Source organism: Protopterus annectens, chromosome 13.part0 (genome assembly GCF_019279795.1).
Source record: "Protopterus annectens isolate FY-2018-M chromosome 13.part0, PAN1.0, whole genome shotgun sequence".
Lineage (NCBI taxonomy): Eukaryota > Metazoa > Chordata > Ceratodontiformes > Protopteridae > Protopterus > Protopterus annectens.
Genome location: NC_056747.1, coordinates 899,360,862 through 899,387,133, shown reverse-complemented (window position 1 = coordinate 899,387,133; position 26,272 = coordinate 899,360,862). Strand labels below are relative to the sequence as shown.

Sequence of the window (26,272 nt, the reverse complement as noted above, 5' to 3'; positions counted from 1 at the left end):
AATGGCATCGGCTGCTAGTTTCAAGTATTCTGCTGGTAGGTTGTCTGCAGCTAAAGTAGTAGGCTCGAGTCTTTTTAGTTTTTTTTTACAATAGAGGTAGGGACTGGTTGAAACTTAAAGGTATTGAAATTGTGAATTGGAGGGGAGGAGCAGTGAGTTTGGGAGAGACATTGTTATTTATAAGGTTTAAAACTGATTCTGTAAAGTATTTATTGAACTGAGTTGGGATATCCTGTGTGGAATTGGATAAGGTTGGGGGTGAAGTGGTGGTTTGCCCTGGCTGAAGAGTTTTATTTATGGCGGACCAAATCTTTTGGGGATTTTTTTGGGTGTTTTGTTTGGATATTGTTATAGTAGTCTTTTTTGTCTTGCCTGATTTGTTTTTTGGCTGAGTTTCTAAGCTCCAGGTATTTTTGACGGTTTGCTTTGATGTTCATCGTGCATACAGCTGCAGTCATAACAGATGGGTTCTCCTGCCATCAGGCCGAATTCCAAAGTCTAGGTCCGGCGTCGGTTGTCGTTGCTTCTTCCCTGACGTCAGTGCGACAGGGGTATAAAAGAACCAGCCAACGCCATTTTCTTCAGTCTTTCTTGCTGCGCAGTGCCCGAAGCAGAAGCAGTTCGCAAGTGCCGGTCGGCCAGCTCCTGAGATTACGAATATTTTTCAACCTAAGACTTCTAGAAAGCTAAGTACCCCGTTGGGGAAACTTTTCTTGCCTCAGACCGATGTCAGACAAAGTTAATAATTGCATTTCATGTGGGAAGCAAATACCGCATAAAGATTTCCATTCCCTCTGTATACCTTGCTTAGGCCCAGACCACGACGTCTCGGCCTGTCGTTTTTGTGCTACATTCAACAGACGCACTATTAAGCGTTGGGCGGAGTTCGCCCAACACTATTTTGGCAAAAAGTTTAACTACAACATGTCGTCGGATACTCCCGGCTCCAATTTTGAGTAAACGACGTAAAGATAAGGACCGACATACGAGGTCCGCAACTTCTACCGACACCACGCTAAAGCCGATTACATGTGCTCCGGTTCTCAGCAAGGTGCCTACGCAGCCCCTGACTACCGATGACACTTCATTAGCAGTGTCTTCTGTGCCCGAGGTCGCAGGCTCTTCGGCCCACACCCCGACTACAGATACCGAAGTCACTCTTGGCGGGGAAACTCTAAGAGTTCAGACAGACCTGCCACCTCTCAAGGTGTCTTCAGGCCTTCTTCTTCTTTTTCCATTAAGGCTTACACTAAATCTAAAGCAGCCATGCATTCTAAAGGACAAGCTCCACAGGGCCCCTCTCAAGGCCCCATGCCTAAAAAGCAGATGCTCAAAATGGCTGAGGATTTGATTACTCTTATCAGGGGTTCTCAACCCCCCCGGACAAAAGGCCCAGAGTGGAGGAAGAATACTTTTCCTCGGGCCAGGCCTCCATTACTTCAGAGCATTCTGAGGACCAGGAACATTCTTACTCCCCTTTTGAAGATTCTGATGCAGAGGAGTCCATTCCCTCTGTCTCCCCCCTGAGGATTACTCTTTTGGGGAAACCTTGCATACCTTGAGGGAACACTTCCACTGGGAAGGCCAAGAGTACTCAGACTCCAAGAAAAGGCTCAGGGATTTCCGCTTGCTCCCTCAGCACAGGCCTCTGGCTATACCTCCTGTCTTAGACATATTAGATGATGTGTATTCAGAGGCCAGCCTTAACCCAGATTCTTTACCTCCAGCCCCAGTCAAGCCTGACCGGTATTACCGGGTGCCTGATGCACACCAATTCCTATACAAAAGCCATGCGGCTGACACAGAAACTATTTCACAGGGTCCCAAGGGAATTAAGGCCTCCACTGCCAAAAATCCATTGCCTTCAGAGAAAGATTCCAGAGCTTTAGAAAGGTGGGGGAAAAAGGTATACACCTCGGCCACTTTAACCATGAGGGCATTAAACTGTCAGTTCCATATGTTAAAGTATCAACAGTTTTTGTTATCTCAGTTGAAAAGCAAAATGTCACAACCTGAACAACTAGACTTGAAGGAGTTGCAGGATTTGTTGCATAGTGCAGAGCAAGTGGGTAAACATACCTTGCAATGTGGTTTTGATGCTTTAGATGCCTCTTGTAGAGCTGCTGTTACAGGATCAGTCATACGTAGACATGCTTGGCTCAAAGAGCAAACCTTACCAGACCATGTCAAAGCTAAATTACTAGATGCACCTCTTCAAAAAGATGTATTGTTTGATGTTAAAGCTGATGAGGTATTAAAGAAAATGGAGGAAAAGGCAAAATCAATGCAAACAGTGAAAGATTTCCTACAGGTACAACCGCCACGTTTCAGTAGAAATTGGCCTTAAAAAATTGGTCCTTTCCAGCCACAGACAGACCTCAAAGAGGTAGATACAGGCACCCGAGAGGTAGAGGGCAATCTCAAGGATCATTTAGAGGCAGACAATGGCAAACACCTACACCAAGAGGGGGTGAGGATAGTTCACAGCCATTCAGAAAGCAGACCCAATGACTTTCCCCTTTGCATGCCAAGCAAGGCTCATATGGCAGCACCTTCAGGCGGAAAACTGGTATTATTTTTGAAAAATTGGCATATTGTCACAAAAGACAAATGGATCCTGGACATTATAGACAGAGGCTACAGATTCCACTTTCACACCCTTCAAAAAATGAGAGGCATGCCAAACCTGCCACACAATCAAAGGGCAGAGGCACAAAAACAAATTTCAGATCTCATGGACATGAAAGCTATTCAAGAGGTACCTGCACAAAAACAGGGTCAAGGTTTTTATTCCAGACTGTTCCTGGTACCAAGGAAGGGCAAAGATTGGAGACCTAATTTGGACCTATCCATCCTAAACACATATTTACTCGTACCAAAGTTCAAGGTGCTCACATTACAGCAGCTTCTTCCCATGCTGGACAAGGAGTCTTGGCTGGTGACATTGGACCTCAAGGAGGCATACCTGCATGTCCCAATCAGACAAGATTGCAGAAGATACCTCAGATTTCTTGCAGGTTCATCCCATTATCAATTCTCTGCATTGCCATTTGGCTTATCTACTGCGCCCAGAGTGTTCACGAAATGCCTGGCATCAGTAATTGCCTTCTGCAGACTTCAAGGGATACAAATATACCCATATCTGGACGACTGCCTGATCCAAGTGGACAGCAAACACACTCTTCTGAAACACCTGGCATTTGTAGTAATGTTGTTGAAATCTCTGGGATACACAGTCAACAAAAAGAAGTCAAGACTAATACCCTCTCAAACAATAATTTTCCTGGGTGCCAGCTTGGATACAAACACCCAGATGGCCTACCTCACGCCAGGGAAACAAGGGCAATTAACTCAATACTTCAGAAAACTGGCAACCTTCACCAGGCTGACTGCAAGGAAAATCCTTCAGGCTCTGGGATTCATGGCATCTTGCATGCTGCTAATCCCATGTGCAAAGCTGCACATGAGGAAACTTCAATGGTACCTAAAAAACTTATGGTCTCAACACAGCCACAGTTTGGAAACAATCATACCACTGATTCCATGTCTTCAAAAGGAATTTCTGTGGTGGGCTCAAGCATGCCAAAGAAACATAGGTCTCCCATTCTGCAAGCCTCAAACAAATCAAGTCATCACAACAGACGGCTCGGACTACGCCTGGGGGGGGCGCACATGACAGATCGGTGCATTCAGGGCAAATGGTCACAAAAAGAAAAGCACCTACACATCATTCAAAAGGAAATGCTAGCAGTAATAAATGCTATTATGGCTTTCAAAGACCTACTGCATCCAGGGCAGCTATTGATAAGAACAGACAACACCACAGTGATGTGGTACATAAACAAACAGGGAGGAACTCATTCATATTCCCTGTGCAGACTAGCCATATCCCTTTGGAACACAGCTCTGGAATTGCAAATCCAACTTCAAGCACAATTCCTGCCAGGGAAGGAAAACACACTGGCAAACAACCTGAGCAGAAATATGACAGATCCACACGAATGGAAGTTGCATCCTCAAGTTTTTACAATGATAATTCAAGCATGGGGAAGGCCAGACATAGATCTCTTTGCCACCCACAGAAATTACCAATTGACAAAATTCTGCTCAAGGACCTTTCATCCACAGGCCTGGCCTGGAAAGTGGATGCACTCTCTTTCAGTTGGACAACAATGACGGTTTATGCCTTTCCACCTCTTCCACTGCTGGCCAAAGTTCTATTAAAAGCCAGAGCAGACAGACCAAAGATGATTCTTATTGCTTCAGACTGGCCAAGACAACACTGGTACCCACTCCTGAGGAGCCTGACGCATTCCCCACCATGGATCCTGCCTCTAATGCCTCTTCTACTGACTCAGCACAACTTCAAAACTTTTCACAGTCAGCTGAAAACACTCAGTCTAGCCGCATGGAGAATTCCTTAAATTCACAGCAGACCCTACTCTCCAAGGAGGTGCAGGATGTCATTTTGGAGGCCAGAAGGCCTTCTACTAGAAAAGCCTACTCCGCAAAATGGAAACGGTTTTGTGTCTGGAATCAGAAAAAGGGTCAGAATCCTGAAATACTGAATTTACCTCAAATACTACAGTACCTAGCCGAGCTGCTAAGCAGTGGACTTTCATTCACCTCCATCAAAATCCATGCCTCAGCCATTTCTACAGAGTACAACACTGATCCTCCTTTATTCTCTCACCCTTTCTTAAGACAGTTCCTCAGAGGGGCTAAGAATATAACACCCCCAAGGAATCAACCAGTACCGGCTTGGGACCTCAATTTCATTCTAGAAAAACTAACCCTGCCTCCTTTTGAGCCAGCTGCTTCAACAGATCTGCAATATTTGTCATGGAAAACAGCCTTCCTTCTAGCTATCACCTCAGCACGCAGGGTTTCAGAACTACAAGCCCTCATGGCTGTGCAGCCTTTCATCATTTTCCATCAGGACAGTTTCCTTATGAACCAATCCTTCATTTATGCCAAAGGTAGTATCCACGGTAGCCTTGAATTAGGCTATCCACTTACCTACGTTTTACCCTAATCCACAAAACAAAGGGGAGAGGCTACTACATTCCTTGGACATTCACAGACAGCTCTTTTATTATTTGGACAGAACAAAGCCTTTCAGAAAATCAGAGCAACTCTTTGCCTATGCTACAGGTGCTCAAGGGAAGCCTATTTCCAAACAGACAATCTCAAAATGGATAGCCCACTGCATACACTTTTGTTTCTCTTTTCATGGTAAAACTGTACCTACAGGCATCAGATCTCACTCCACAAGGGCCACAGCTACCTCTGCTGCCTTCCTCAGGGGGCTTCCTACCAAAGATATTTTGGAAGCAGCCACTTGGAGTTGTACATACTTTCTCCAAGCACTATCACCTACCATTATACTCCAAAACTAGAGCGGGCTTTGCCACTGCAGTCTTGCAGGGCATCCTGGCTCCACCTAGTTCCACTTAGTGCCTACCACCCTTTTATTAGCTTTGGGATTCTACCCATCTCTTATGACTGCAGCTGTATGCACGATGAACATAGTACAGTTTTGTACCTACCATAAATGTAGATGTTCGACTGCTAATACAGCTGCAGTCCAGTTTTCCCTCCCTCCTACCCCTCTTGGGACAGGCCTTATGGCTAACACCTCCAAATACAACCTCATTGGGGTATTCTTTTATGGTGTATTTGTTTGCAACTACTGTTTTTTGATTATATTGCATTTGCTTTACTACATAAATTTATGTTTTGCCTTCCTTCTGGGGGCACCTGACACCTGGGGCAAGAAAAACTGAAGAAAATGGCGTCGGCTGGTTCATTTATACCCCTGTCGCACGGACGTCAGGGAAGAAGCGACGACAACAGACGCCGGACCTAGACTTTGGAATTCGGCTGACCGAGGACCGGCCTGATGGCAGGAGAACCCATCTGTTATGACTGCAGCTGTATTAGCAGTCGAACATCTACATTTATGGTAGGTACAAAACTGTACTTTTTTTTCTTTGGACCATTTCTCCCAGGATTTATCTCTCTTTTAGTAGAGAGCTGGTGGACTTAGTGAGCCAGGGAGTATCAATGGGTTTTATCCGGTGCATTGTGGGGGGGAGGGCTAATTTATTTAAGATGTTGATAAAAGTGATGTTAAAATATTTTATAGCTTCGTCCAGAGGGAGGTAGTTAACCGGGTTCCATTTAGTATTTTTTAGTAAGGTAGTGAATTCTTGGGTATTAATTTTTTTGGTATTACGGATTTGATATAATTTTGGGGTTTTAGGGGGGGTTTATAAGTTGCCTGAGAAGAAAAGTGGGGAGGTGATCACTGAGCACTAAGACTGTCAGGTAGACAGCCTGAGAATAGTGCATTATTGGGATGGCTAGCTAAGATCCACTCAACACTGAATCTTTATTAGTTTTTTTGTCATGTCTAGTGGGGGTTTTGAATAGCTGTGAGTAGCCATGAAGGTTAATACGGCTAGTAGGGTTAGATGCATTACAGGCATTCCAATCTATGTTAAAGTCACCTGCTGTGACAGTTTCCTTAGAGAGGTTGATGGAAGCCCAGTGTAATACATGTTCCATAGTAGGGATATTCTGGCCTGGTGGGATGTTAATACCTATAATGTTTAGATGCTTGTTTGGGTTAAGATAGAGTTTGGTTAGTATTAGTTCAGTATTTTGGAAATTAGGGGTGTCTATATTCAGGAGTTGTAGAGAAATGCTGTTTTTAAATAGGATGGCTACTCCCCCGCCTCTTTTTCTTTGTCTTTTCTATGTATGTATATATGTATATATATATATATATATATATATATATATATATATATATATATATATATATATATATATATATATATATATATATGAGAGAGAGAGACGGAGAGTCGTATTGCTGTAATATGGAGCTTTTATAATTTGCATTACTTTTGCATGTCAATTTTCTTGTGTTGTAATGTGTAGCTTTTCTCCCCGTATCACCGCTGACAAAGGGCATTTGCCCAGTCGGACTACCCCGGTCAACAAATGTCAATGAATAAATAAATAAAACCTTGAGAGCATACATAGATGTTGGTATACTCTGCAGTGCTTGCACATCATACATGTGTCTTACACTGCTAAGTTTGCATTGGCCAACTAATCCCAAATTCCCCACCTTTCTCCCTAAGATAGATGAGCTACCTTTAGGTACTCGTAACAATCCGCATTCTCAAGCACCCAGGGGACTAGTTGTATACAAGTTCCTAGCAGAGCAGAAAAAAACCCTGTCTGAATGACATTGTCAGCTTCCATAAGGTTGGTCTTATGAAGCGTGAGAAAATAAATTGTCAGTTTGAGTGGGATCTGCATTTTTTCTAGTAGGGTTAAATGCACAGAACTGGTTGTCAGGTTACACTTGTCCACAAGTAAAATAAATGCTTCTATGATTTTTATTAGCTATCGATATAGAGAGGCTTGATAATAAAAGTTTCATTTTTACTTCCTTGTATTACCCATTTTTTTCAGATATTCACTTAAAATATTAAGCATTTTGGCTTGTTGATTCTAATTTGGGATTTTTGACTTTGAATGAAAATACTAATTTATACATCAGACTATATGATTGTAGAATTTTATGCTCCCTTTATGATAGTAAAAACGTGTTCGAGTGCATATGTTAAAGCATTTCTGCTGGTGTATATTGATTGGGAAGTTGTATTGGTTTACTGTGGTGATTAAAATAAAACGGTAATTAAAATATTTGCTTCAGTTAGGATTCATTAACTTGGGATTCTCTTGGATGCTTTGGCAGAGAGAGATGTGCAACTGAAGGCTGTATTTAAGAGAGTTGCTATCTGCTGAAATTGCCTCCCCATTTACCTCTATAGTCTACTGTAAGTGTAGGTCCCCAGGAAGGGATTCTGCAGGACATGTAGAAGGTGCCCCAGTCCATAAGAGAGACAGCTGACAATCCAAGGGTGAATTTGCAATTTCCTAATCATAGGTCCAAATTGCATTTGAATAGGCTTAAGGAAGAACTCTTTTTCACATGAACAGAGAGCCTGTTTCAGGGCAGTTGTAGTCTCTAAGACACGTACATGTCCCTTCAACGTGTTTTGTTTGTCGCAGATGAGGTTTATATTCTTAGATTGGGTAATTGTAGTACTGTTTGTTTTGTGAATGTGTAGCAGATCCAGCAGGGCTGGATTGTAAAATGCCTTGTAGTTTAGACATACATTGCCTCTCTGTTGTCTGTAGGAGACCAAGTACATGGACAGTGCTTATAGTGAGGAGCTTCTGTGACTGCTACAGCTTTTGCAAATGCCTGGTCAGTTACATGCCGAAAGGTGCTTTGTACTCTACCATTGTTCTAATTAGGGCTGAGTATAATGAGACTATGATCTTAGATCTAGATGCCATGCCATTACTTATAAGTTGTGCCACAGAGAATAATTTTCTCACCACCATGGACACAGTGATCAAAGTTCAGGTTACTGTCAACCTGAGTTGCCAAGACCCTTACCACTGGCTCTTAGGGTAGTATTATCAGTGTTGCAATTTGCAGGGGTGGATATCCTTCAAGGATGCATCTGCAGTCATAACATATGGGTTGTCCTGCCTCAGGCAGCCCTTCGGTCGGCCGGATTCCAAAGTCTGGGTCTGGCCTCGGCTGATGTCGCACTTTCCCCGACGTCAGAGCTTCTGGGGTATAAAGGCATCAGCCAATGCCATTTTCCTCAGTCTTTCTTGCCACGCAGTGCCCGAAGCAGAAGCTGTTCGCAGGTGCCGGTTGGTCAGATTCAGAGATTTCAGCTACCGAAGACTTCGAAAAAAGCTAAGTACCCCGTTGGGGACTCTTTCTTGCCTCAGCCGATGTCAGACAAAGTAAATAATTGTTTAACTTGTGGGAAACAAATACCTCATAAGGATTTCCATTCTTACTGCCTTCCTTGCTTAGGCCCAGACCACGATGTATCAGCTTGTTTAGCCTGTGCCTCCTTCAACCGACGGACTCTTAGACGTCGGTCAGAGTTTGCAGAAGAATTTTTCGGATCCGCTTTTGCATATAAAATGCCGTCGGAGACTCCGACTACGCATTTGGCCAAAAAACGCAGAGAAAAGGACCGACACTCACTGCCCGCGGTTTCGGCTGAAACCACGGCTAGGCCTACCGCGAGTGTCTCGGTTTCAGCTGAAACCGAGCCCTCGGTTCTTACTACGACAGAAACCATACCTCCGACAAATGAGGCCAGTGAGGCCCCGGCTGAGTCGGCTTCAGAAATCCCTACCGAAGCTAGCGCTCAAGATTTGTCCGACACCATTCCATTGGACATTTCTACACCTGCACGTGGGGCAGCTAGGCCCCCAGCTTCTATGTCTATTAAGGCCTTCTCCAGGGCTAAAGCTGCCAAACTTTCAAAAGCTTTACCTGCCAAATCTACTTCTCAGAGGCCTTCCTCAAGCTCTCAGATTCTCAGTCTTGCTGAGGACCTTATCTCCTTGATTAGGGGTTCCCAATCTCACCCAGACAGGGCCTCCCAACCTCCACCAGACAAAAGGCCTAGGACTGAACCTGTCTCCTCTGATTACTCCACGGATGGATCTGATTTGTCAGACCATCAGGAAGGGGCCTATTCTCCTTATGAGGATGCAGATGCTGAAGACTCTGTCCCTTCGGCCTCCCCTCCTGAAGAATTTTCCTTTGGGGAGACCTTGCACTCTATGAGGGAACATTTTTAATGGCAGGGTCAGGATTTTTCTGATTCTAGAAAAAGACTAAGGACTTTTTTACATTTGCCCCAGCATAGGCCCTTAGCCATACCACCAGTGCTAACTGTAATTGATTATGTGTATAATGATGTTAGTTCTGCACCTGATTCTCTCCCTCCGGCCCCTGCCAAACCTGACAGATACTACAGGGTCCCGGATTCTCACTTCCACCTGTATAAAGCCCATGCTGCAGACCCAGAAACTATTTCACAGGGCCCAAAAGGTGTTGCAGCTGCCACTGCCAAAATCCCTACCCTCTGAAAGAGAGTCCAGAGCATTAGAGAGATGGGGTAAAAGGTTTATACATCTGCTACTCTTTCTGCCAGGGCATTAAACTGTCAATTCCATATGATACAGTACCAAGAATATTTGTTAGATCAGCTGAATAAGAAGCTTTCTTCTCCTGAACCTTTAGACCGTAAATCCCTTAAGGATTTGGTACACAACTCTCAGCAGGTCAGTAATCATTTCTTAAAATGTGGCTATGATGCACTGGAGGCTTCATTTAGATCAGCTATGACTGGGGCAGTAATTCGTAGGCATGCCTGGCTAAAAGAGCAATCCCTGCCAGACCATGTCAAGGCTAAGCTCCTAGATGCTCCAATGGAGAAACAAAGTTTATTTGGCTCCCCTGCACAGGAGATTCTAAAGAAAGTGGAAGAAAAAGCAAAATCTTTGCAAACAGTAAAGGAATTTCTACAGGTCCAACCTCCGAGGTTCAGCAGAAACTGGCCTTCCAAGAATTGGTCCTTTCCAGACACCTCCAGAGCACAAAGGGGCAGGAATAGACACCCTCGAGGCAGCGGTCAATCAAAGGGTGCCTATAGGGGCCGTCAGTGGCAGCCTGCCAACCAGAGGAGTAGTGCCACAGCTGCAACTACAACCACTAGCACAGGACAGACACAATGACTTGACTCTGATTTCGCCTACCAGGGAACAACTGGAAGCTCCCTTGGGCAGAAAGCTGGCTTTATTCTCAAGAAACTGGCATTGCATTACAAAGGACACATGGACATTGCAAACAATAGACAAAGGATACAGGTTTCACTTCCACACTTTACCAAAAAGGAGCGGAATGCCAAACCTACCACCAAATCAAAAGCCAGAGGCTTTAAGACAAATCAAAAATTTACTTCAGATGAAAGCGATAGAAAGGGTACCATCTATGGAACAAGGCCAAGGATTTTACTCCAGACTATTCCTTGTACCAAGAAAAGAAAACCAATGGAGGCCTATTCTCGACTTGTCCGCACTGAACACATATCTCATTGTACCAAAATTCAAAATGCTGACCCTACAGCAACTTCTTCCCATTTTGGGCAAGGAGTCTTGGCTGGTGACTCTAGATCTCAAGGAGGCATACCTGCACGTCCCTATCCGACCAGATTGCAGAAGACACCTCAGATTTCTTGCAGGATCAGAGCATTATCAATTCTCAGCATTGCCCTTTGGCTTATCTACTGCGCCCAGAGTATTCACGAAATGCCTGGCATCAGTAATTGCACATTGCAGACTTCAGGGAATTCAAATCTACCCATACCTGGACGACTGCCTAATACAAGCGGACAACAAGACAAAATTGATAAAGGATTTGGCCTATGTCATACACCTGCTACAGGCCTTGGGATACACAGTCAACATCCAAAAGTCAAGACTAGTGCAATCCCAAAGGATAACCTTCTTGGGTGCGGATCTGGACACATTAACTCAGATGGTTTTTCTCAAAGAAGAAAAACAAAAACAACTTCCAGATTATTTCATGACTTTGACAAGACAAACTCAGCTTACTGCAAGGAAAGTCCTGCAGGCCCTGGGTTTCATGGCATCCTGCATAATCTTGATCCCACATGCCAGGCTGCATATGAGGAAATTACAATGGTACCTAAGGAATTATGGTCTCAACACAGTCTAGAAACCATGATACCAATCATTCCATGCCTTCAAAAAGATTTCCTGTGGTGGGCTCAGGCCTGCCAGTCCAACATAGGGTTGCCTTTCAAGAAACCAAAACCAAGGCAGACCATCACCACGGACGCCTCAGACCTAGGATGGGGAGCACACATGGAGGACAAATGTATCCAAGGCCTATGGCCTCAAGGACAGCTAAACTTGCACATAAACCAAAAGGAGATGCTGGCAGTGAAGCATGCAATCGAGGCATTCAAACCATTCCTCCAGCAAGGACATCTGCTGATAAGGACAGACAACACCACGGTCATGTGGTACATAAACAAACAGGGAGGCACGCATTCCTACCCTCTATGCCAGATGGCAATGGATCTGTGGAACCTAGGCCTGAATCTCAATATCCAACTGCAGGCCATATTTGTACCAGGAAAAGAGAATTCACTAGCAGACAGCTTAAGCAGGACTACCACGGATGCTCACGAATGGATGCTGCATCCAGACATCTTCAAACTCATAACAAAGAAATGGGGATTGCCAGAGATAGATCTGTTCGCCTCCGCTCTCAACCACCAACTGAAGAAATTCTGCTCAAGGACATACCACCCACAAGCCTGGAGGGTGGACTCTCTCTCTTTCAGCTGGAATGCCCTAATAGTGTATGCATTCCCACCTCTCCCATTGATGTACAAGGTTCTACTGAAGATCAGGGAGGAACAGCCAAAGGTGATACTAATAGCTCCGGACTGGCCAAGACAACACTGGTATCCGCTACTGAAAAGCATGTCTCAGGCGAACTCATGGCCTCTACCCCTATGTCCTCTTCTTCTAACGCAGAACAATTTCAAGACCCTGCATCCAAACTTGAAAACTCTGCAACTAACTGCCTGGAAAATTGCTTAAAACCAAACCAAACTGTCTTATCTCAGAGGGTCAAGGACATTATCCTGGAGGCTCGCAGACCCTCCACAAGGAAGACATACTCAGCTAAATGGAAGAGATTCCTCATTTGGAGCACATCAAAGGGCACAGATGTCTCGGTGGCAAACCTAGCACACATCCTAGAATACTTAGCAGAATTGTTCCACAATGGCCCGTCTTACTCTTCCATTAAGATTCATGCTTCAGCAATATCTGCAGAATACAATATGGATCCTCCTATCTTCTCTCACCCTCTACTCAGACAATTTTTGAGAGGGATCAAAAATGTTAAACCTCCAAGGAGACCCCCTCTACCTGCATGGGATCTCAATTTCGTGCTGGAAAAATTGACTCTACCTCCTTTTGAACCAGCAGCATCAGCAAACTTACAATTTTTATCTTGGAAAACTGCATTCCTTCTGGCAATCACTTCAGCAAGAAGAGTATCCGAGCTACAGGCATTAATGGCAGTGCAGCCTTTCCTTATTTTTCACCAGGATAGAGTGTCCCTGAGAACCAATCCTACTTTCATGCCAAAGGTGGTATCCAGGGTATCCTTGAACCAAGCCATTCATTTGCCTACATTCTTCCCTAACCCACAGAACAAAGGAGAAAAACTCTTGCACACCTTGGATATACACAGACAGCTACGCTACTATCTGGACAGAACTAAAACCAGCAGAAAAACTGACCAACTTTTTGTAGCCTATGCAACTGGGGTGCAAGGAAAAGCAATTTCCAATCAGACAATTTCAAAATGGATAGGAAATTGCATTCGCTTTTGCTACTCTTTTCATGGAAAGACAGCTCCTGAAAATATCAGGCCTCATTCCACAAGGGCCACAGCCACCACTACAGCTTTCTTACGAGGGGTGGCTACCAAGGACATTTTAGAAGCTGCTACTTGGAGCTCCGTGCATACATTTGCCAAGCATTATAATCTACCTTTATATTCCAGATCCTGAGCAGGCTTTGCAACTGCAGTTTTACAGGGGATTTTAACTACACCTTCCTTATCATAGTACCTCCTCCCCCAGTTTGGCTATGGTATTCTACCCATATGTTATGACTGCAGATGCATCCTTGAAGGACATAGTACAGTTTTGTACCTACCATAAATGTAGATGTCCGATAGGTATGCATCTGCAGTCAGGATTACCCACCCTCCTTCCCCTCTGTGGTATTCCTAGGGTGCTTACCCCTCTTTCAGCTAACTGGGGGAATCTATTATGGTGTATTTGTTTGTTTGTATATATGTATATATTTTTTTGCTACTGTTTGGAACTTTCTACATTTATCCAAATTTAGCCTTCCTAGAGGGCACCCGGCATCTGGGGCAAGAAACACTGAGGAAAATGGCATCGGCTGATGCCTTTATACCCCAGAAGCTCTGACGTCGGGGAAAGTGCGACATCAGCCGAGGCCAGACCCAGACTTTGGAATCAGGCCGACTGAAGGGCTGCCTGAGGCAGGACAACCCATATGTTATGACTGCAGATGCATACCTATCGGACATCTACATTTATGGTAGGTACAAAACTGTACTTTGTCCTTCCAAAGGGTATAATTATGCATTTGTTTGAATTGAGTTTTAGGCCATGGCTCTAGCACCAGTTTTTTGTCTGTTTCAGACATTCCTAGAGGATATCTACACCTTTAAGGGATTCTGTTATTGTAGGCAGCTTGCAGTCATCTGGAAATTTGATCTGCCAAAGGGCACTCAACACTTGCCTCGAATTCAGAGTACCTTCTGAACAGGAGAGGTCCAAGTACAGAGCCCTGTGAGACACCACTAGAAAATGGCCTATTGGTGGAGGTGGATTCCTGCTCCCTAACTTCACATGTCCTATTTGGCATTAATATCCAGACAAGTTAGTTTTGTTTACCTTGATTCAGTAATAATAGCAATCTCCATGTATGTATGATTTTTCATGCCCTAAGTATGTATACTAAAGCAATTCACACACTGTGTTTAGAGATAAAGAAATTACTGTGAGTGTATGGTGGCAGCTAGTATGCAGTTCCATTGTTTTTCTGGCATTAGTTAAAAAAAACGAAAAACGCCTGGAACTGACAAAAAAAAATTGTAGTTCATGGGCATTTATTGCACCTTACTGGCATCCTCTGTCATTATGAGACTTGCAAAATTTCTGATTAAGGTGGTGATTATCTGGGAGTTGCTCTGTAAGTGTAGTACCCAAAAGTTGTACATTTATGTTGGTATGCTTTGAATGTATCTGTGATGTGAACACATTGCATTAAGATATTAAACGTTCTACTTCTAATACTTTTTGTATTACAGATGTTACCCTTTGCAAAAAGCAGACAGAAAACACTTCAGTTCATGATGAAGTAGAAGAAGAAATCAGTGGCACTCAGTTTGTTTGTGAAACTGTTATTCGATCTCTGGCAATGGATGAAGCACCTGACCACAAACTGCCACACAGAAGTAAGAAATCTTACCATTTTGTGAGCATGTTATCAAAAAAATGTAAAAATGAACAAACATTTGTCCATATTAATTCTAGGATGTGCATGTGTTCATATTAAAAAAAAATAGCAAAATACGGTCTTGGTAAAGAACAAGCTGCTGCTAAGACTGGGATCTAGACAAAATAAGGGTATAAATGCTTCAAATAAATTTTAGAACTGATATTTTGGCTTGTAATCTTCAGGAATAACCTGAAGTGTAAGAGAAAAACAAAACAAAAAGATTGAGTCTAACATTATTGTTATATTTAATGGTATGTTTGATGAAGGGCATGGATTGAAATTCAAGTCTGTGATTTATTTTCTGGTTGCAAGGTGTATAATAGTAGGTTCATAAGCAGCAGAGCAGCAGGCAGTTTCAACAACAACAATATGTAATCTAGCCAGGTATCCTATCAGATCTGTAAGTGGATAATTTGGTGCACTGGGCTGTTCCCAGATCAGTGCACCCCCAACACAGTTGAGGACCAAAGCAAAAAAGTGCTGTATTCATGCCCATTTGCCACCTCAGTTGCACTATTAATCAAACTCCCCTAAGAGCTTGCACCTGAGGCAACTGGTCCTTTCGTCTCACCCTGTCTGTCCTACTCTACCCGGGGACATGTGGCTTATAGGCTTATCTCCTTTCTTGATGAGGGCCAAGCATAGAGCAAGTTTGTGAGCATATCCAGTCATCAATCCTTAACTTGAAAGGCTAAGGTGGCAAGTCATTTAAAATGTAAGGGATGTTTCTTTCACAGGTAAGGAATCTTTTGGATAATTAACTTGTTTCTCCCCAGGAGTCCTGTTTATGATATAATGTAAGTTGAGAATTTTGGAGTCAGTCTTCCTAATATCAGCATTGTTTCTGAGATGGAGAAGATCTGATAAAACTAGGTCTTTCATAGCCTAAAAGGCAAGACCAATGTCTATGTAGGAGTCTGTGTGAGATGTTTGTGTGACTTTTTAAATCTGTTTGAATACTAAGGGAACCTAGCCCTTTGCTTCTTATGATGGGAAATGTGTTTTTTCAAACGGGGATACATTTCTAGGTTCTTAGGTTAGTGCTAGGTTAGCTGCCCTTGATGCCTATTTTACACCTAGCCAAGTTCCCTGTTTGTACTTGAATTAACCTATCCCATTTGGTTAGAGTTGACCTTTTCTAGTCCATGGTCAGTAATTATATATTACCTCCAATAAGAATAATTGAGATCATTCCACAGATAATTTGAGGGGACAAATGCATGGAATAAAGTATTTAGGACCTGCTTCTGTCCAATAATAGTAAAAGGGACAGTCCTGGGGTAAATTTTCTGTTTCCCATCCATAGATCCAAATTGGGATTTGAGTATGGACAGGGATGAACTTTGTTTTATGTGGATGGGAAGTCTGTTCCAGAGAAATGGTATCCTATGCAAGATATACCTTTCCCTCCAAACTGTTCTGTTGATGTTGCAGAAGGAATTTATATCCCTATACCGATTATTTCTGATAATGTTTGCCATGCTGCTGTGCAGTAAATCCATCAGTATTGTGTCAGAGGATGCCAGATAGTGTTCACGTGTTAACAGTCTGTAGGATATCAAGTATAGTGACAGGACTTTATGTTCATCCATGTAAGACATGTTGTTTAGGTCTTGTATCCTTTTAGTAAGGTATCTTTGTGGGTGTTCCACTTGTTGCATGTGGCTAGACCAGTACATGCCAAAGGGGGGTTTTAGATTCATTGACTGGCCTAATGAGTAAAGGGGACAATGACATCCCTAGATATAGACACATCCCTTTGTTTATAAGCTGTGTGATAGAGAAGGACTGTCTTACACAATGGACAAATGTTGGTCAAAAGTTAGGTCACTGTCCTCATAAGTTTCCAAATTCCGAAAAGCTGGGTCAGCTCTCGGGGGCATATTGTTACTGTGATAGTTCCCTGGGATAGATGACTTCCCAAAGGATACAGTAATGCATTTTTGGCATCTTGTTTCAGTTCATGATTTTAGAATCTGTTACTTACTTGGGGCAAACCTTCCTGCAGGATGGCAGAGTCATTTGGGAATTCAGTGACTGGTCATAGCATGTAGCAAACTTAGTCATCGAGAGCCCTTTGGCATTTGCTTTTACTTCAGAAAAGTAGATGCCATACAGTAGAGATCCTAGCACCAAACCCTGAGGGACTCGACTAGTCTCTTTGTGGAGGTAGCTTCCCCTGTTTTTATTTCTTGTGTCCTGTCTGTGAGCTATCTGACAATCCAGTGGGTGACATAGGGATTTATTCCCAGTTTATTTAGCTTTTCTACTATGCCTGAGTTGGGGAATTGGATCAAAAACTTTTACAAGGCAAAGGTATGTGGTGTGTACCATTTTGCCTTTATCCATTGTTTTGGTGACGTTTTCAAAAACATCCACCAGTTGAGTAAGCATCACCTACCCTTGATGAAACTAAACTGAGATGGGTCCAGTGTTGGGAGGTTCCCTATCCTGACTGATTAGTTCAATAAGTTTTTCCTTGGCTTTGTATATAAGGCTGGTCAGACTTAATAGTTCCCTAATTGCCTGGATCTGCGGAAGGTCCTTACTTGTGTAGGAGGATGACTGTAGCTGTTCTCTATTCGCTTGGTACAAAACTTCTATGGAGGCTGAGATTGAACAGTGTTGTTAGGGGTGTGGTAAATCTTGCTTTGAGTTATTTAAGATGCATCCAGGGATATTGTCAGGACCCATCGATGCAGTATTTTTAGCTTTTGATAGTACTTTTAAGACTTGGTCTTGTGTGATAGCTGGAAGCAAGCCACTATGTATTTTTCGTAATGTACATACCAAATGGACTGTCATATTCAGGATCAGCCCAATAAGAGAGGAATGTAGAGTGAACAAAACCTGTTTGGATTTCGAGGAAACACATTTTGATAAATAGGCAGTGAAAGAATTCCTTCCTGTAGTGGGATACCTGACGATCATAGATTCGTAGGAGATTAAGATTCGTAGGAGATTACTGGGCAAACAGCTTAACAACCCTTACAAGCCTAGTCAGTATAACCACATTTTACTCAATATATGACCCCTAGGGTCAAGAGGATGGTTTGGATTTGTGCCTGTGCATTGAGTGTCTTACAAGATTACCACAGTCCATAAGGGACATAGGCAGTACCCCAGGTGTAAATTTGTGATTCCCCAAGGAAGGGCTCTGCTTAATGTAAATAGGAAGCCTGTTCCAAAGAAAGGACAATCTGTGAGACACATCTGTCTCCCCAGCATGTTTTGTTAGAGCCCTAAATCGGGTGACCAGTGTGCTTTTTGACTTGCAGATGTCTAACAGCTCCACCAGGGCTGGATTTTTGAGTGCCTTATAGCTCAGGCGTAGGTCATACTTTAATAGTTGGCAGGAGACACAGAGTAAAGGAATAGAGCTTTTAGTTTATCTGCATAGTTCATATTGTTTACACCCTGTATTTTCTTTCTGAGGAACTTTTGAGGTCACTCCACTTGCTGTAAGTACCTAGTTAACTATGTGTGCCAAGTGCCACATTGTGCTCAATTATTGGTCTAATGAGGGCAGAGTACAGCGGGACTATAATTTCCTTAGATCTGGATGTCATACATTTACTTATAAGCTGTGCCACATACAGTGGATTTAAAAAGTTTGCACACTCCTGTTAAAATGCTAGGTTTTTGTGATATAAAAATGGGACCACAATAAATCATTTCAAAACTTTTCCCACCTTTAATGTGACATATGAGCTGTACAATTCAATTGAAGAACAAACAAATCTGTTAGGGTAAAAAATAAAAAAAAAAGTACAATAAGCTGGTTGCATAACTGTACACACCTGCCATCAATTAGAGACTCTGATTAACCCCAAATAAAGTTCAGTTGTCCTAGTAGGATTTTTCTGACATTTACTCAGTTGCCTACTACAGCAAAAGGCACGGTTCGCAGCGAGCTTACAAAGCATCAAATGGATCTCATTGTTGAAAGGTATCAGTCAGGAGAAGGGGACAAAAAAATTTCTACAGCATTGGATATACCATAGAACACAGTGAAGACAGTCATTAAAAAGTGGAGAAAATATGGAACAACAGTGACGTTGCAAAGAACTGGACATCCCTCCAAAACTGATGAAAGGACAAGAAGAAAACTGGTCCGGGAGGCTGCCAAGAGACCTACAGCAGCACTGTAGGAGCTGCAGGAATTTCTGGCAAGTACTGGTTGTGTACTACATTGACAACAATCTTCCGTATTCTCCATATGTCTGGGCTATGGGATAGGTTGCAGCCTTTTCTTGCATAGAAAAACATCCAGACCCAGCTAAAATTTTCAAAACAATACATCAAGTCTCCCAAAAGCATGTGAGAAAATGTGTTATGGTCTGATGAGACCAAGATTGAACTTTTGGCCACAATTCCAAAAGGTACATTTGGCACAAAAACAACACTTTGCATCACCAAAAGAACACCATCCCCATGGTTAAGCATAGTGGTGGCAGTATCATGCTTTGGGGTTGCTTTTCTTCAGCTGAAACTGGGGCTTTAATCAAAGTGGAGGGAATTATGAACAGTTCCAAGTACCAGTCACTTTTGGCCAAAAACCTTCAGGCATCTGCTAGAAATCTGAAGATGAAGAGGAATTTTGCCTTTCAGCATGACAGTGACCCCAAGCATACATCCAAATCAACAAAATAATGGCTTCACCAGAAGAATATTAAAGTTTTGAAATGGCCCAGCTAGGGCCCAGACCTAAATCCAATAGAAAATCTGTGGGGTGATCTGAAGAGGGCTGTGCACAAGAGATGCCCTCGCAATCTGACAGATTTGAGTGCTTTTGCAAGGAAGAATGGGCAAATATTGCTAAGTCAAGATTTGCCATGGTGATAGACTCCTACCCAAGAAGACTGAATGCTGTAATTAAATCAAAAGGTGCTTCAACAAAGTATTAGTTTAAGGCTGTGCACACAAAAGAAAGTATTCGTTTAAGGATGTGCACACTTATGCAACCAGCTTATTGTACGTTTTTTATTTTTTATATTTTTCCCCTAGCAGATTTGTTTGTTTTTCAATTGCATTGTACAGGTTATAGGTCACATTAAAGGTGGGAAAATTTTTGAAATGATTTATTGCATTCTCATTTTTTTATATCACAAAAACCTGGCATTTTAACAGGGGGTGTGTAAACTTTTTATAGCTATTGTAAAAGGACTTCTCACCACTGTGGATACATGGCAGTCAAAGTTCAGGCTACTTTCTATCTGCATACCTAGATGTCTCACCTGTGAGTCTACACTTAGGGTTGTGTTACTGATGTTGTAATTTGCAGGGGTATTTGACTTCCCAAAATGACAGTTAATTGAACATCCAAATGCCTATATGTTTGGTGAATGTTTCAACTGTAAGTGGGGTTCCATTTGTGTGATAATCTTTGACGGAGACTTTTCCTAAATGCTGTAACAGTGCATTTTTTTGCTTTACGTCTAGGGCCATATTCACAATAAATGTACCCTCTAAGCTAGACTTGTGTGTGACCAAACTCTCCTGATAAGACTACCCCACACATTATCTATGTCACTGAGTACTTGTAGCAAGATTAATCTGACAAAAGTATTTTGTTAGTTTTAATTACTTTCAGACTTTTTATGTTTTACATTGCAAGCAGTCATCCCTAGAAATAACAAAAGCTTTTTACAATCTAATGATGTTCATCATGTTTCACTGTTGCAGTCATTACACTTGGGTTATCCTGCTGGCAGGCTACACGCAGTTGGCCTAAATTCCAAAGTCCTGGTCCGGCGTCGGTTGCTGTCGCCTCTTTCCTGATGTCAGTGCACCAGGGGTATAAAAGATGCAGCGGACGCCATTTTCTTAAGTCTTTCTTGCCACGCGGTGCCCAAAGCAAAAGCAGTTCGCAAGTGCCGGTCGGCCGACTACTGAGATTTTCGAATCCGAATTTCAGAGCTGAAGTCTTCATTAAAGCTAAGTACCCCATTGGGGAAACTTTTTTCTTGCTCCAGACCGATGTCAGAAAAAGTTAACAATTGTATTTCTTGTGGGAAGCAAATACCTCATAAGGATTTTCACTCTTACTGTATTTCTTGCCTAGGCCCTGACCACAACGTTGCTAGCTGTCGGTTTTGCGCTAGATTTAACCAATGCACTATTAAGCGTCGGTTCGATTTTGCATTTCATTACTTTGGCCAAAGGGTTAATTATATAATGCCGTCGGAACAGCAAACGACCGGAGTTTACAAAAAACGCAAGGACAAGGAAAAGGATAGGCATCCGAGGTCCAAAACAGACGACGAGGCCTCCGCTAGGCCAGTCGCCGGTTCTCAGTGAGGAGCTTTCGCAGCCCTTGGCACCCGCTACCTCAGAGCCACAGGCCGCTTCCGACTCCCACGTGGAGCCGACTGGGCCTCTGGATACTCAAGGTATTGGACACTCGGAAATCATTCCCTCAGATGGGTCCAGAGCCGCTGAGCAGGCATCGGCTTCTGAGGGTGTCTTCAGACCTACACAGTTATATGTTAAACCATCTTCAGCTCCAAAGACAAAGACTAAAGCAGCTCTAAAGACAAGTAAACAAGTACAGCATTCTCCTACTCAAACCTCCATGCCTTAAAAACAGATGCTTAAAATGGCCGAAGACCTAATTACTATGATCAGGGGTTCCCATCCCCCTCCTGATAAGAGGCCTAGGCAAGAGACAGAATATGATTCTTCTTCAGATCAGGTTTCTATTTCCTCTGATTCCTCTTCTGAACAGGGCTATTCTATTCCTCCCTATGAGGATTCTGATTTTGAAGAATCCATTCCTTCAGCCTCTCCTCCTGAGGATTATTCCTTTGGGGAAACCCTGCATACCATGAGGGAGCATTTCCACTGAAAGAGCTAAGATTACTCAGAATCTAAGAAAAGGCTCAGAGACTTTCTGCTTCTACCTCAGCACAGATCCCTTGCTATTCCTCCTGTTCTAGACATTGTAGATGATGTATTTTCACAGTCCGGCCTGTCACCTGACTCTTTACCTCCTGCTCCTGGTAAGCCAGACAGATACTACAGGGTCCTTGATTCTCATAAATTCCTATATAAAAACCCTGCTGCTGACCCAGAAACTATATCTCAGGGTCCCAAGGGGGTCAAAGCTTCCACTGCAAAAAACCCTGTCCCCTCTGATAGGGATTCTAGAGCACTGGACAGATGGGGGAAAAAAGTTTACACTTCTGCTACCCTGGCTGTAAGGGCTTTAAATTGTCAGTTTCATATGCTTAAATATCAGCAATACTTAATGTCACTGCTTAAACAGAAAATGTTGACAAATCCTGAATGTGCAGAGAACAAGGAAATGCAGGATTTATTGCATGCAGCTGAACAAGTGGGAAAGCATACTTTGCAATGTGGTTATGATTCACTGGAGGCCTCTTGCAGGGCCGCAGTTACAGGTTCTGTTATTAGAAGGCATGCTTGGTTAAAGGAACAGAATCTGCCTGATCATGTTAAAGCAAAATTATTAGATGCTCAATTACAGCATGATACTTTGTTTGGTGTTAAGGCAGAAGAGGTGTTAAAGAAAATGGAGGATAAAGCGAAATCCATGCAAACAGTTAAGGATTTTTTACAGGTACAGCCACCCCGATTTAGCAGAAACTGGCCTTCAAAAAAATTGGTCCTTTCCAGTATCAGACAGGCCACAGAGGCAGATACAGATGTCCCAGAGGCAGATCTCGGCCCCAAGGCTGATACAGGCCTAAACAATTGGGTGTTACTACCTCCAAAAGCGGAGAAGACAAATCACAACCTTACAGGAAACGGTCCCAATGACTTTCCTCTGCTTAATCCAAGCACTTCTCTTCTGACTTGTCCCCCCTGGGGGGGAAACTAGCACTTTTTTCAGAAAATTGGCAAATGATTACCCAAGACAAATGGGTCTTGAACATAGTGTCCCACGGTTACAGGTTCCATTTTCATACCCTGCCAAGGGCATTTGGTATGCCAGACCTGCCACAATCAATGGGCAGAGGCGCAAAAACAAATTACAGCCGTCTTGGACATGAGGGCCATTCAACAAGTACCACAACAAGAGCAGGGGCAAGGATTTTACTTGAGACTTTTCTTGGTGCCCAGAAAGGACAAAGCCTGGAGACCAATACTGGACCTGTCTATACTAAATACATTTCTGGAAGTTCCAAAGTTCAAGATGTTGACGCTACAGCAGCTACTGCCCATGCTGGGCAAGAAGGCTTGGCTCATAACTTTGGACCTAAAACAGGCATACCTGCATGTCCCAGTCAGACAGTCTTGCAGAAGATACCTCAGATTCATAGCTGGCTTAATGCACTACCAATTCTCTGCACTGTCCTTTGGCTTATCTACTGTGCCCAGGGTCTTCACAAAATGCCTGGCACCAGTAATTGCATTCTGCAGACAAAGAGGAATGCAAATATATCCCTACTTGGACGACTGCCTTATTCAAGCAGAGAACAAAGATATTCTTCTACAGCATCTGGCATTTGTAAAAAGATTACTAATTTGCCTAGGGTACACAGTAAAAGAAAAGAAATCCAAACTAGTACCCTCTCAAGAGATAATATTCCTGGGTGCAAGCTTAAATACAACTGCCCAGATGGCTTATCTCACGCCAGGCAAACAAAGGCATCTGACTTCTTACTTCAAAGATATGGCGACAAAGACCCAGTTATCTGCAAGAAAAATTCTGCAGGCTCTGGGCTACATGGCATCCTGCATTCTACTAATTCCATGTGCAAGACTGCATATGAGGAAACTACAGTGGTATCTAAAAAGTGTTTGGACTCAACATTGCCACAGCCTGGAAACTGTAATTACTCTTATTTCCTGCCTGCAACAGGAGTTTCTATGGTGGGCACAGGCCTGTCACCACAACAGGGGACAGCCATTCACCTTACCCACTGCCAGGCAGACACTAACAACAGATGCATCAGATTATGCCTGTGGGGCGCACATGGCCCACAAACCAAATGCATCTTCATATCAATCAAAAAGAGATGTTAGCTGTACAAAATGCCGTGACAGCCTTCAGGGACCTACTTCATCCAGGACAACTACTGATAAAGATGGACAATACTACAGTCATGTGGTACATAAACAAGCAAGGGGGCATACATTCCTTCCCCCTCTGCAGGCAAGCCATGACTTTGTGGAACACAGCGTTGACTTACCAAGTACATCTGCAAGCACAATTCCTGCCAGGAAAGACAAATACTTTGGCAGACGAACTAAGCAGAAACCTCATGGATCCTCACAAGTGGAAACTGGATCCACAAATCTTCGACATGATAACAGGGAAATGGGTATGCCCAGACATAGATCTATTTGCCTCCCCTCACAACTGCCAGGTACAGAGATTCCGCACTTGGACTTATCACAAGCAAGCATGGAAAGTGGACGCCCTTTCATTCAGTTGGAAAGTCCTTACAGTATATGCCTTCCCTCCTCTGCCTCTCCTCTCCAAGGTACTCCTAAAGGTCAGACAAGAGAAGCCAAAAATGATACTGATTGCCCCAGACTGGCCACGCCAGCACTGGTACCCAATCCTAAAGAGCTTGTCTCAAGGCCCAGCCTGGACATTGCCTCTAATACCTCATTTGCTGACCCAACAGAACAATCAGATCTTGCACAGCCAACTCAGAACCCTAAATCTGGCTGCATGGCGGATAATGTAATCATTCAGAACACACCTCTCTCTAAAGCAGTTATGGATGTTGTTTTGGAGGCCAGGAGGCCCAGCACCAGAAAATCTTATGCAGAAAAATGGAAGAGATTCTGTGCTTGGAACCAAGCGCAGGGAATTGACTCGCTTGAGCCTAATATTCCTCAGATTTTGCAATACCCAACTGAGATGTTGGACAAAGGCGTATCCTTCTCATCAATTAAGATCCATGCCTCTGCCATTTCAGCTCATTACAATATGGACCCACCTATTTTTTCTCATCCACTGCTAAGACAGTTTCTCAGAGGGGCCAGGAACATAAGAGCTCCAAGGAGAGCTCCAATACCTACATGGGACCTCAATTTTGTCTTGGAAAAACTCACACTGCCTCCTTTTGAACCAGTCAATACAGCAGAGATAAAATACTTGTCATGGAAAACCACTCTTCTCCTAGCAATAACTTCAGCAAGAAGAGTCTCAGAGTTACAGGCACTAATGGCTGTGGAACCTTTTATTATTTTCCATCAGGACAGGGTTTCTCTAAGAACAAACCCGACATTTATGCCTAAGGTAGTGTCCAGCATGGCTCTTAACCAAACCATACATTTGCCTACCTTTTATCCAAACCCACAAAATAAGGGGGAGAGACTTCTGCATACTTTGGACATACACAGACAGCAAGCTTTTACTTGGACAAGACTAAAGCCTTCAGAAAAACTAAGCAACTCTTAGTGGCATTTGCTGCAGGTTCCCAAGGAAAAGCCATTTCAAAGCAGACTATTTCAAAATGGATAGGCCACTGCATTCATTTCTGCTATTCTCAACATGGCAAATCAGTGCCCAAGGGCATTAGGCCACATTCTTCCAGAGCAGCAGCCGCTTCAGCAGCCTTCCTCAGAGGAGTACCAACCAAGGATATTTTGGAGGCTGCAACTTGGACTTCAGTGCACACTTTTACAAAGCACTACCATTTACCTCTCTACTCTAAATCCAGAGCAGGCTTTGCTACTGCAGTTCTGCAGGGCCTCATAGCTGCTCCAAACTCTATTTAGACCCAGCCACCCAACCTCAGCTTTGAGATTCAACCCAAGTGCAATGACTGCAACAGTGAAACACGATGAACATAGTACAGTTGTGCACCTACCATAAATGTAGATGTTCAAGTGTATTCACTGTAGCAGTCCAGATTACCCTCCCAACATCCCCCTTTTTTCTTTGCTGGGACTTATCTGTACCTCTCTAGTCTATTCAACCTATGTGGTGTATTTGCTTGTAGATGAAGGTTATGTGCATACTTTTTTATGATCATAATTTTTACAGCCTACCCTTTTGGGGGCACCTGACATCTGTGGCAAAAAAGACTGAAGAAAATGGCTTTGGCTGCATCTTTTATACCCCTGGCGCACTGACATCAGGGAAGAGGCGACAGCAACTGACGCCAGACCAGGACTTTGGAATTCAGGCCGACTGCGTGTAGCCTGCCAGCAGGATAACCCAAGTGTAATGACTGCAACAGTGAATACACTCGAACATCTACATTTATGGTAGGTACACAACTGTACTTTATGT

The 26,272-nt window shown here is 43.3% G+C and overlaps 1 protein-coding gene across 3 annotated transcripts in view; it reads left to right on the top strand.

Annotated features, from left to right (window-relative positions):
• Positions 1-26,272, top strand: part of NBR1 (NBR1 autophagy cargo receptor) — a 1,427,595-nt gene that overhangs the window by 868,497 nt on the left and 532,826 nt on the right. For all 3 annotated transcript variants that reach the window (XM_044054653.1, XM_044054654.1, XM_044054652.1), the window contains one exon: positions 14,864-15,010. In XM_044054653.1, the coding sequence (XP_043910588.1) occupies positions 14,864-15,010 (147 nt within the window). The remainder of the gene's footprint in view (positions 1-14,863; positions 15,011-26,272) is intronic.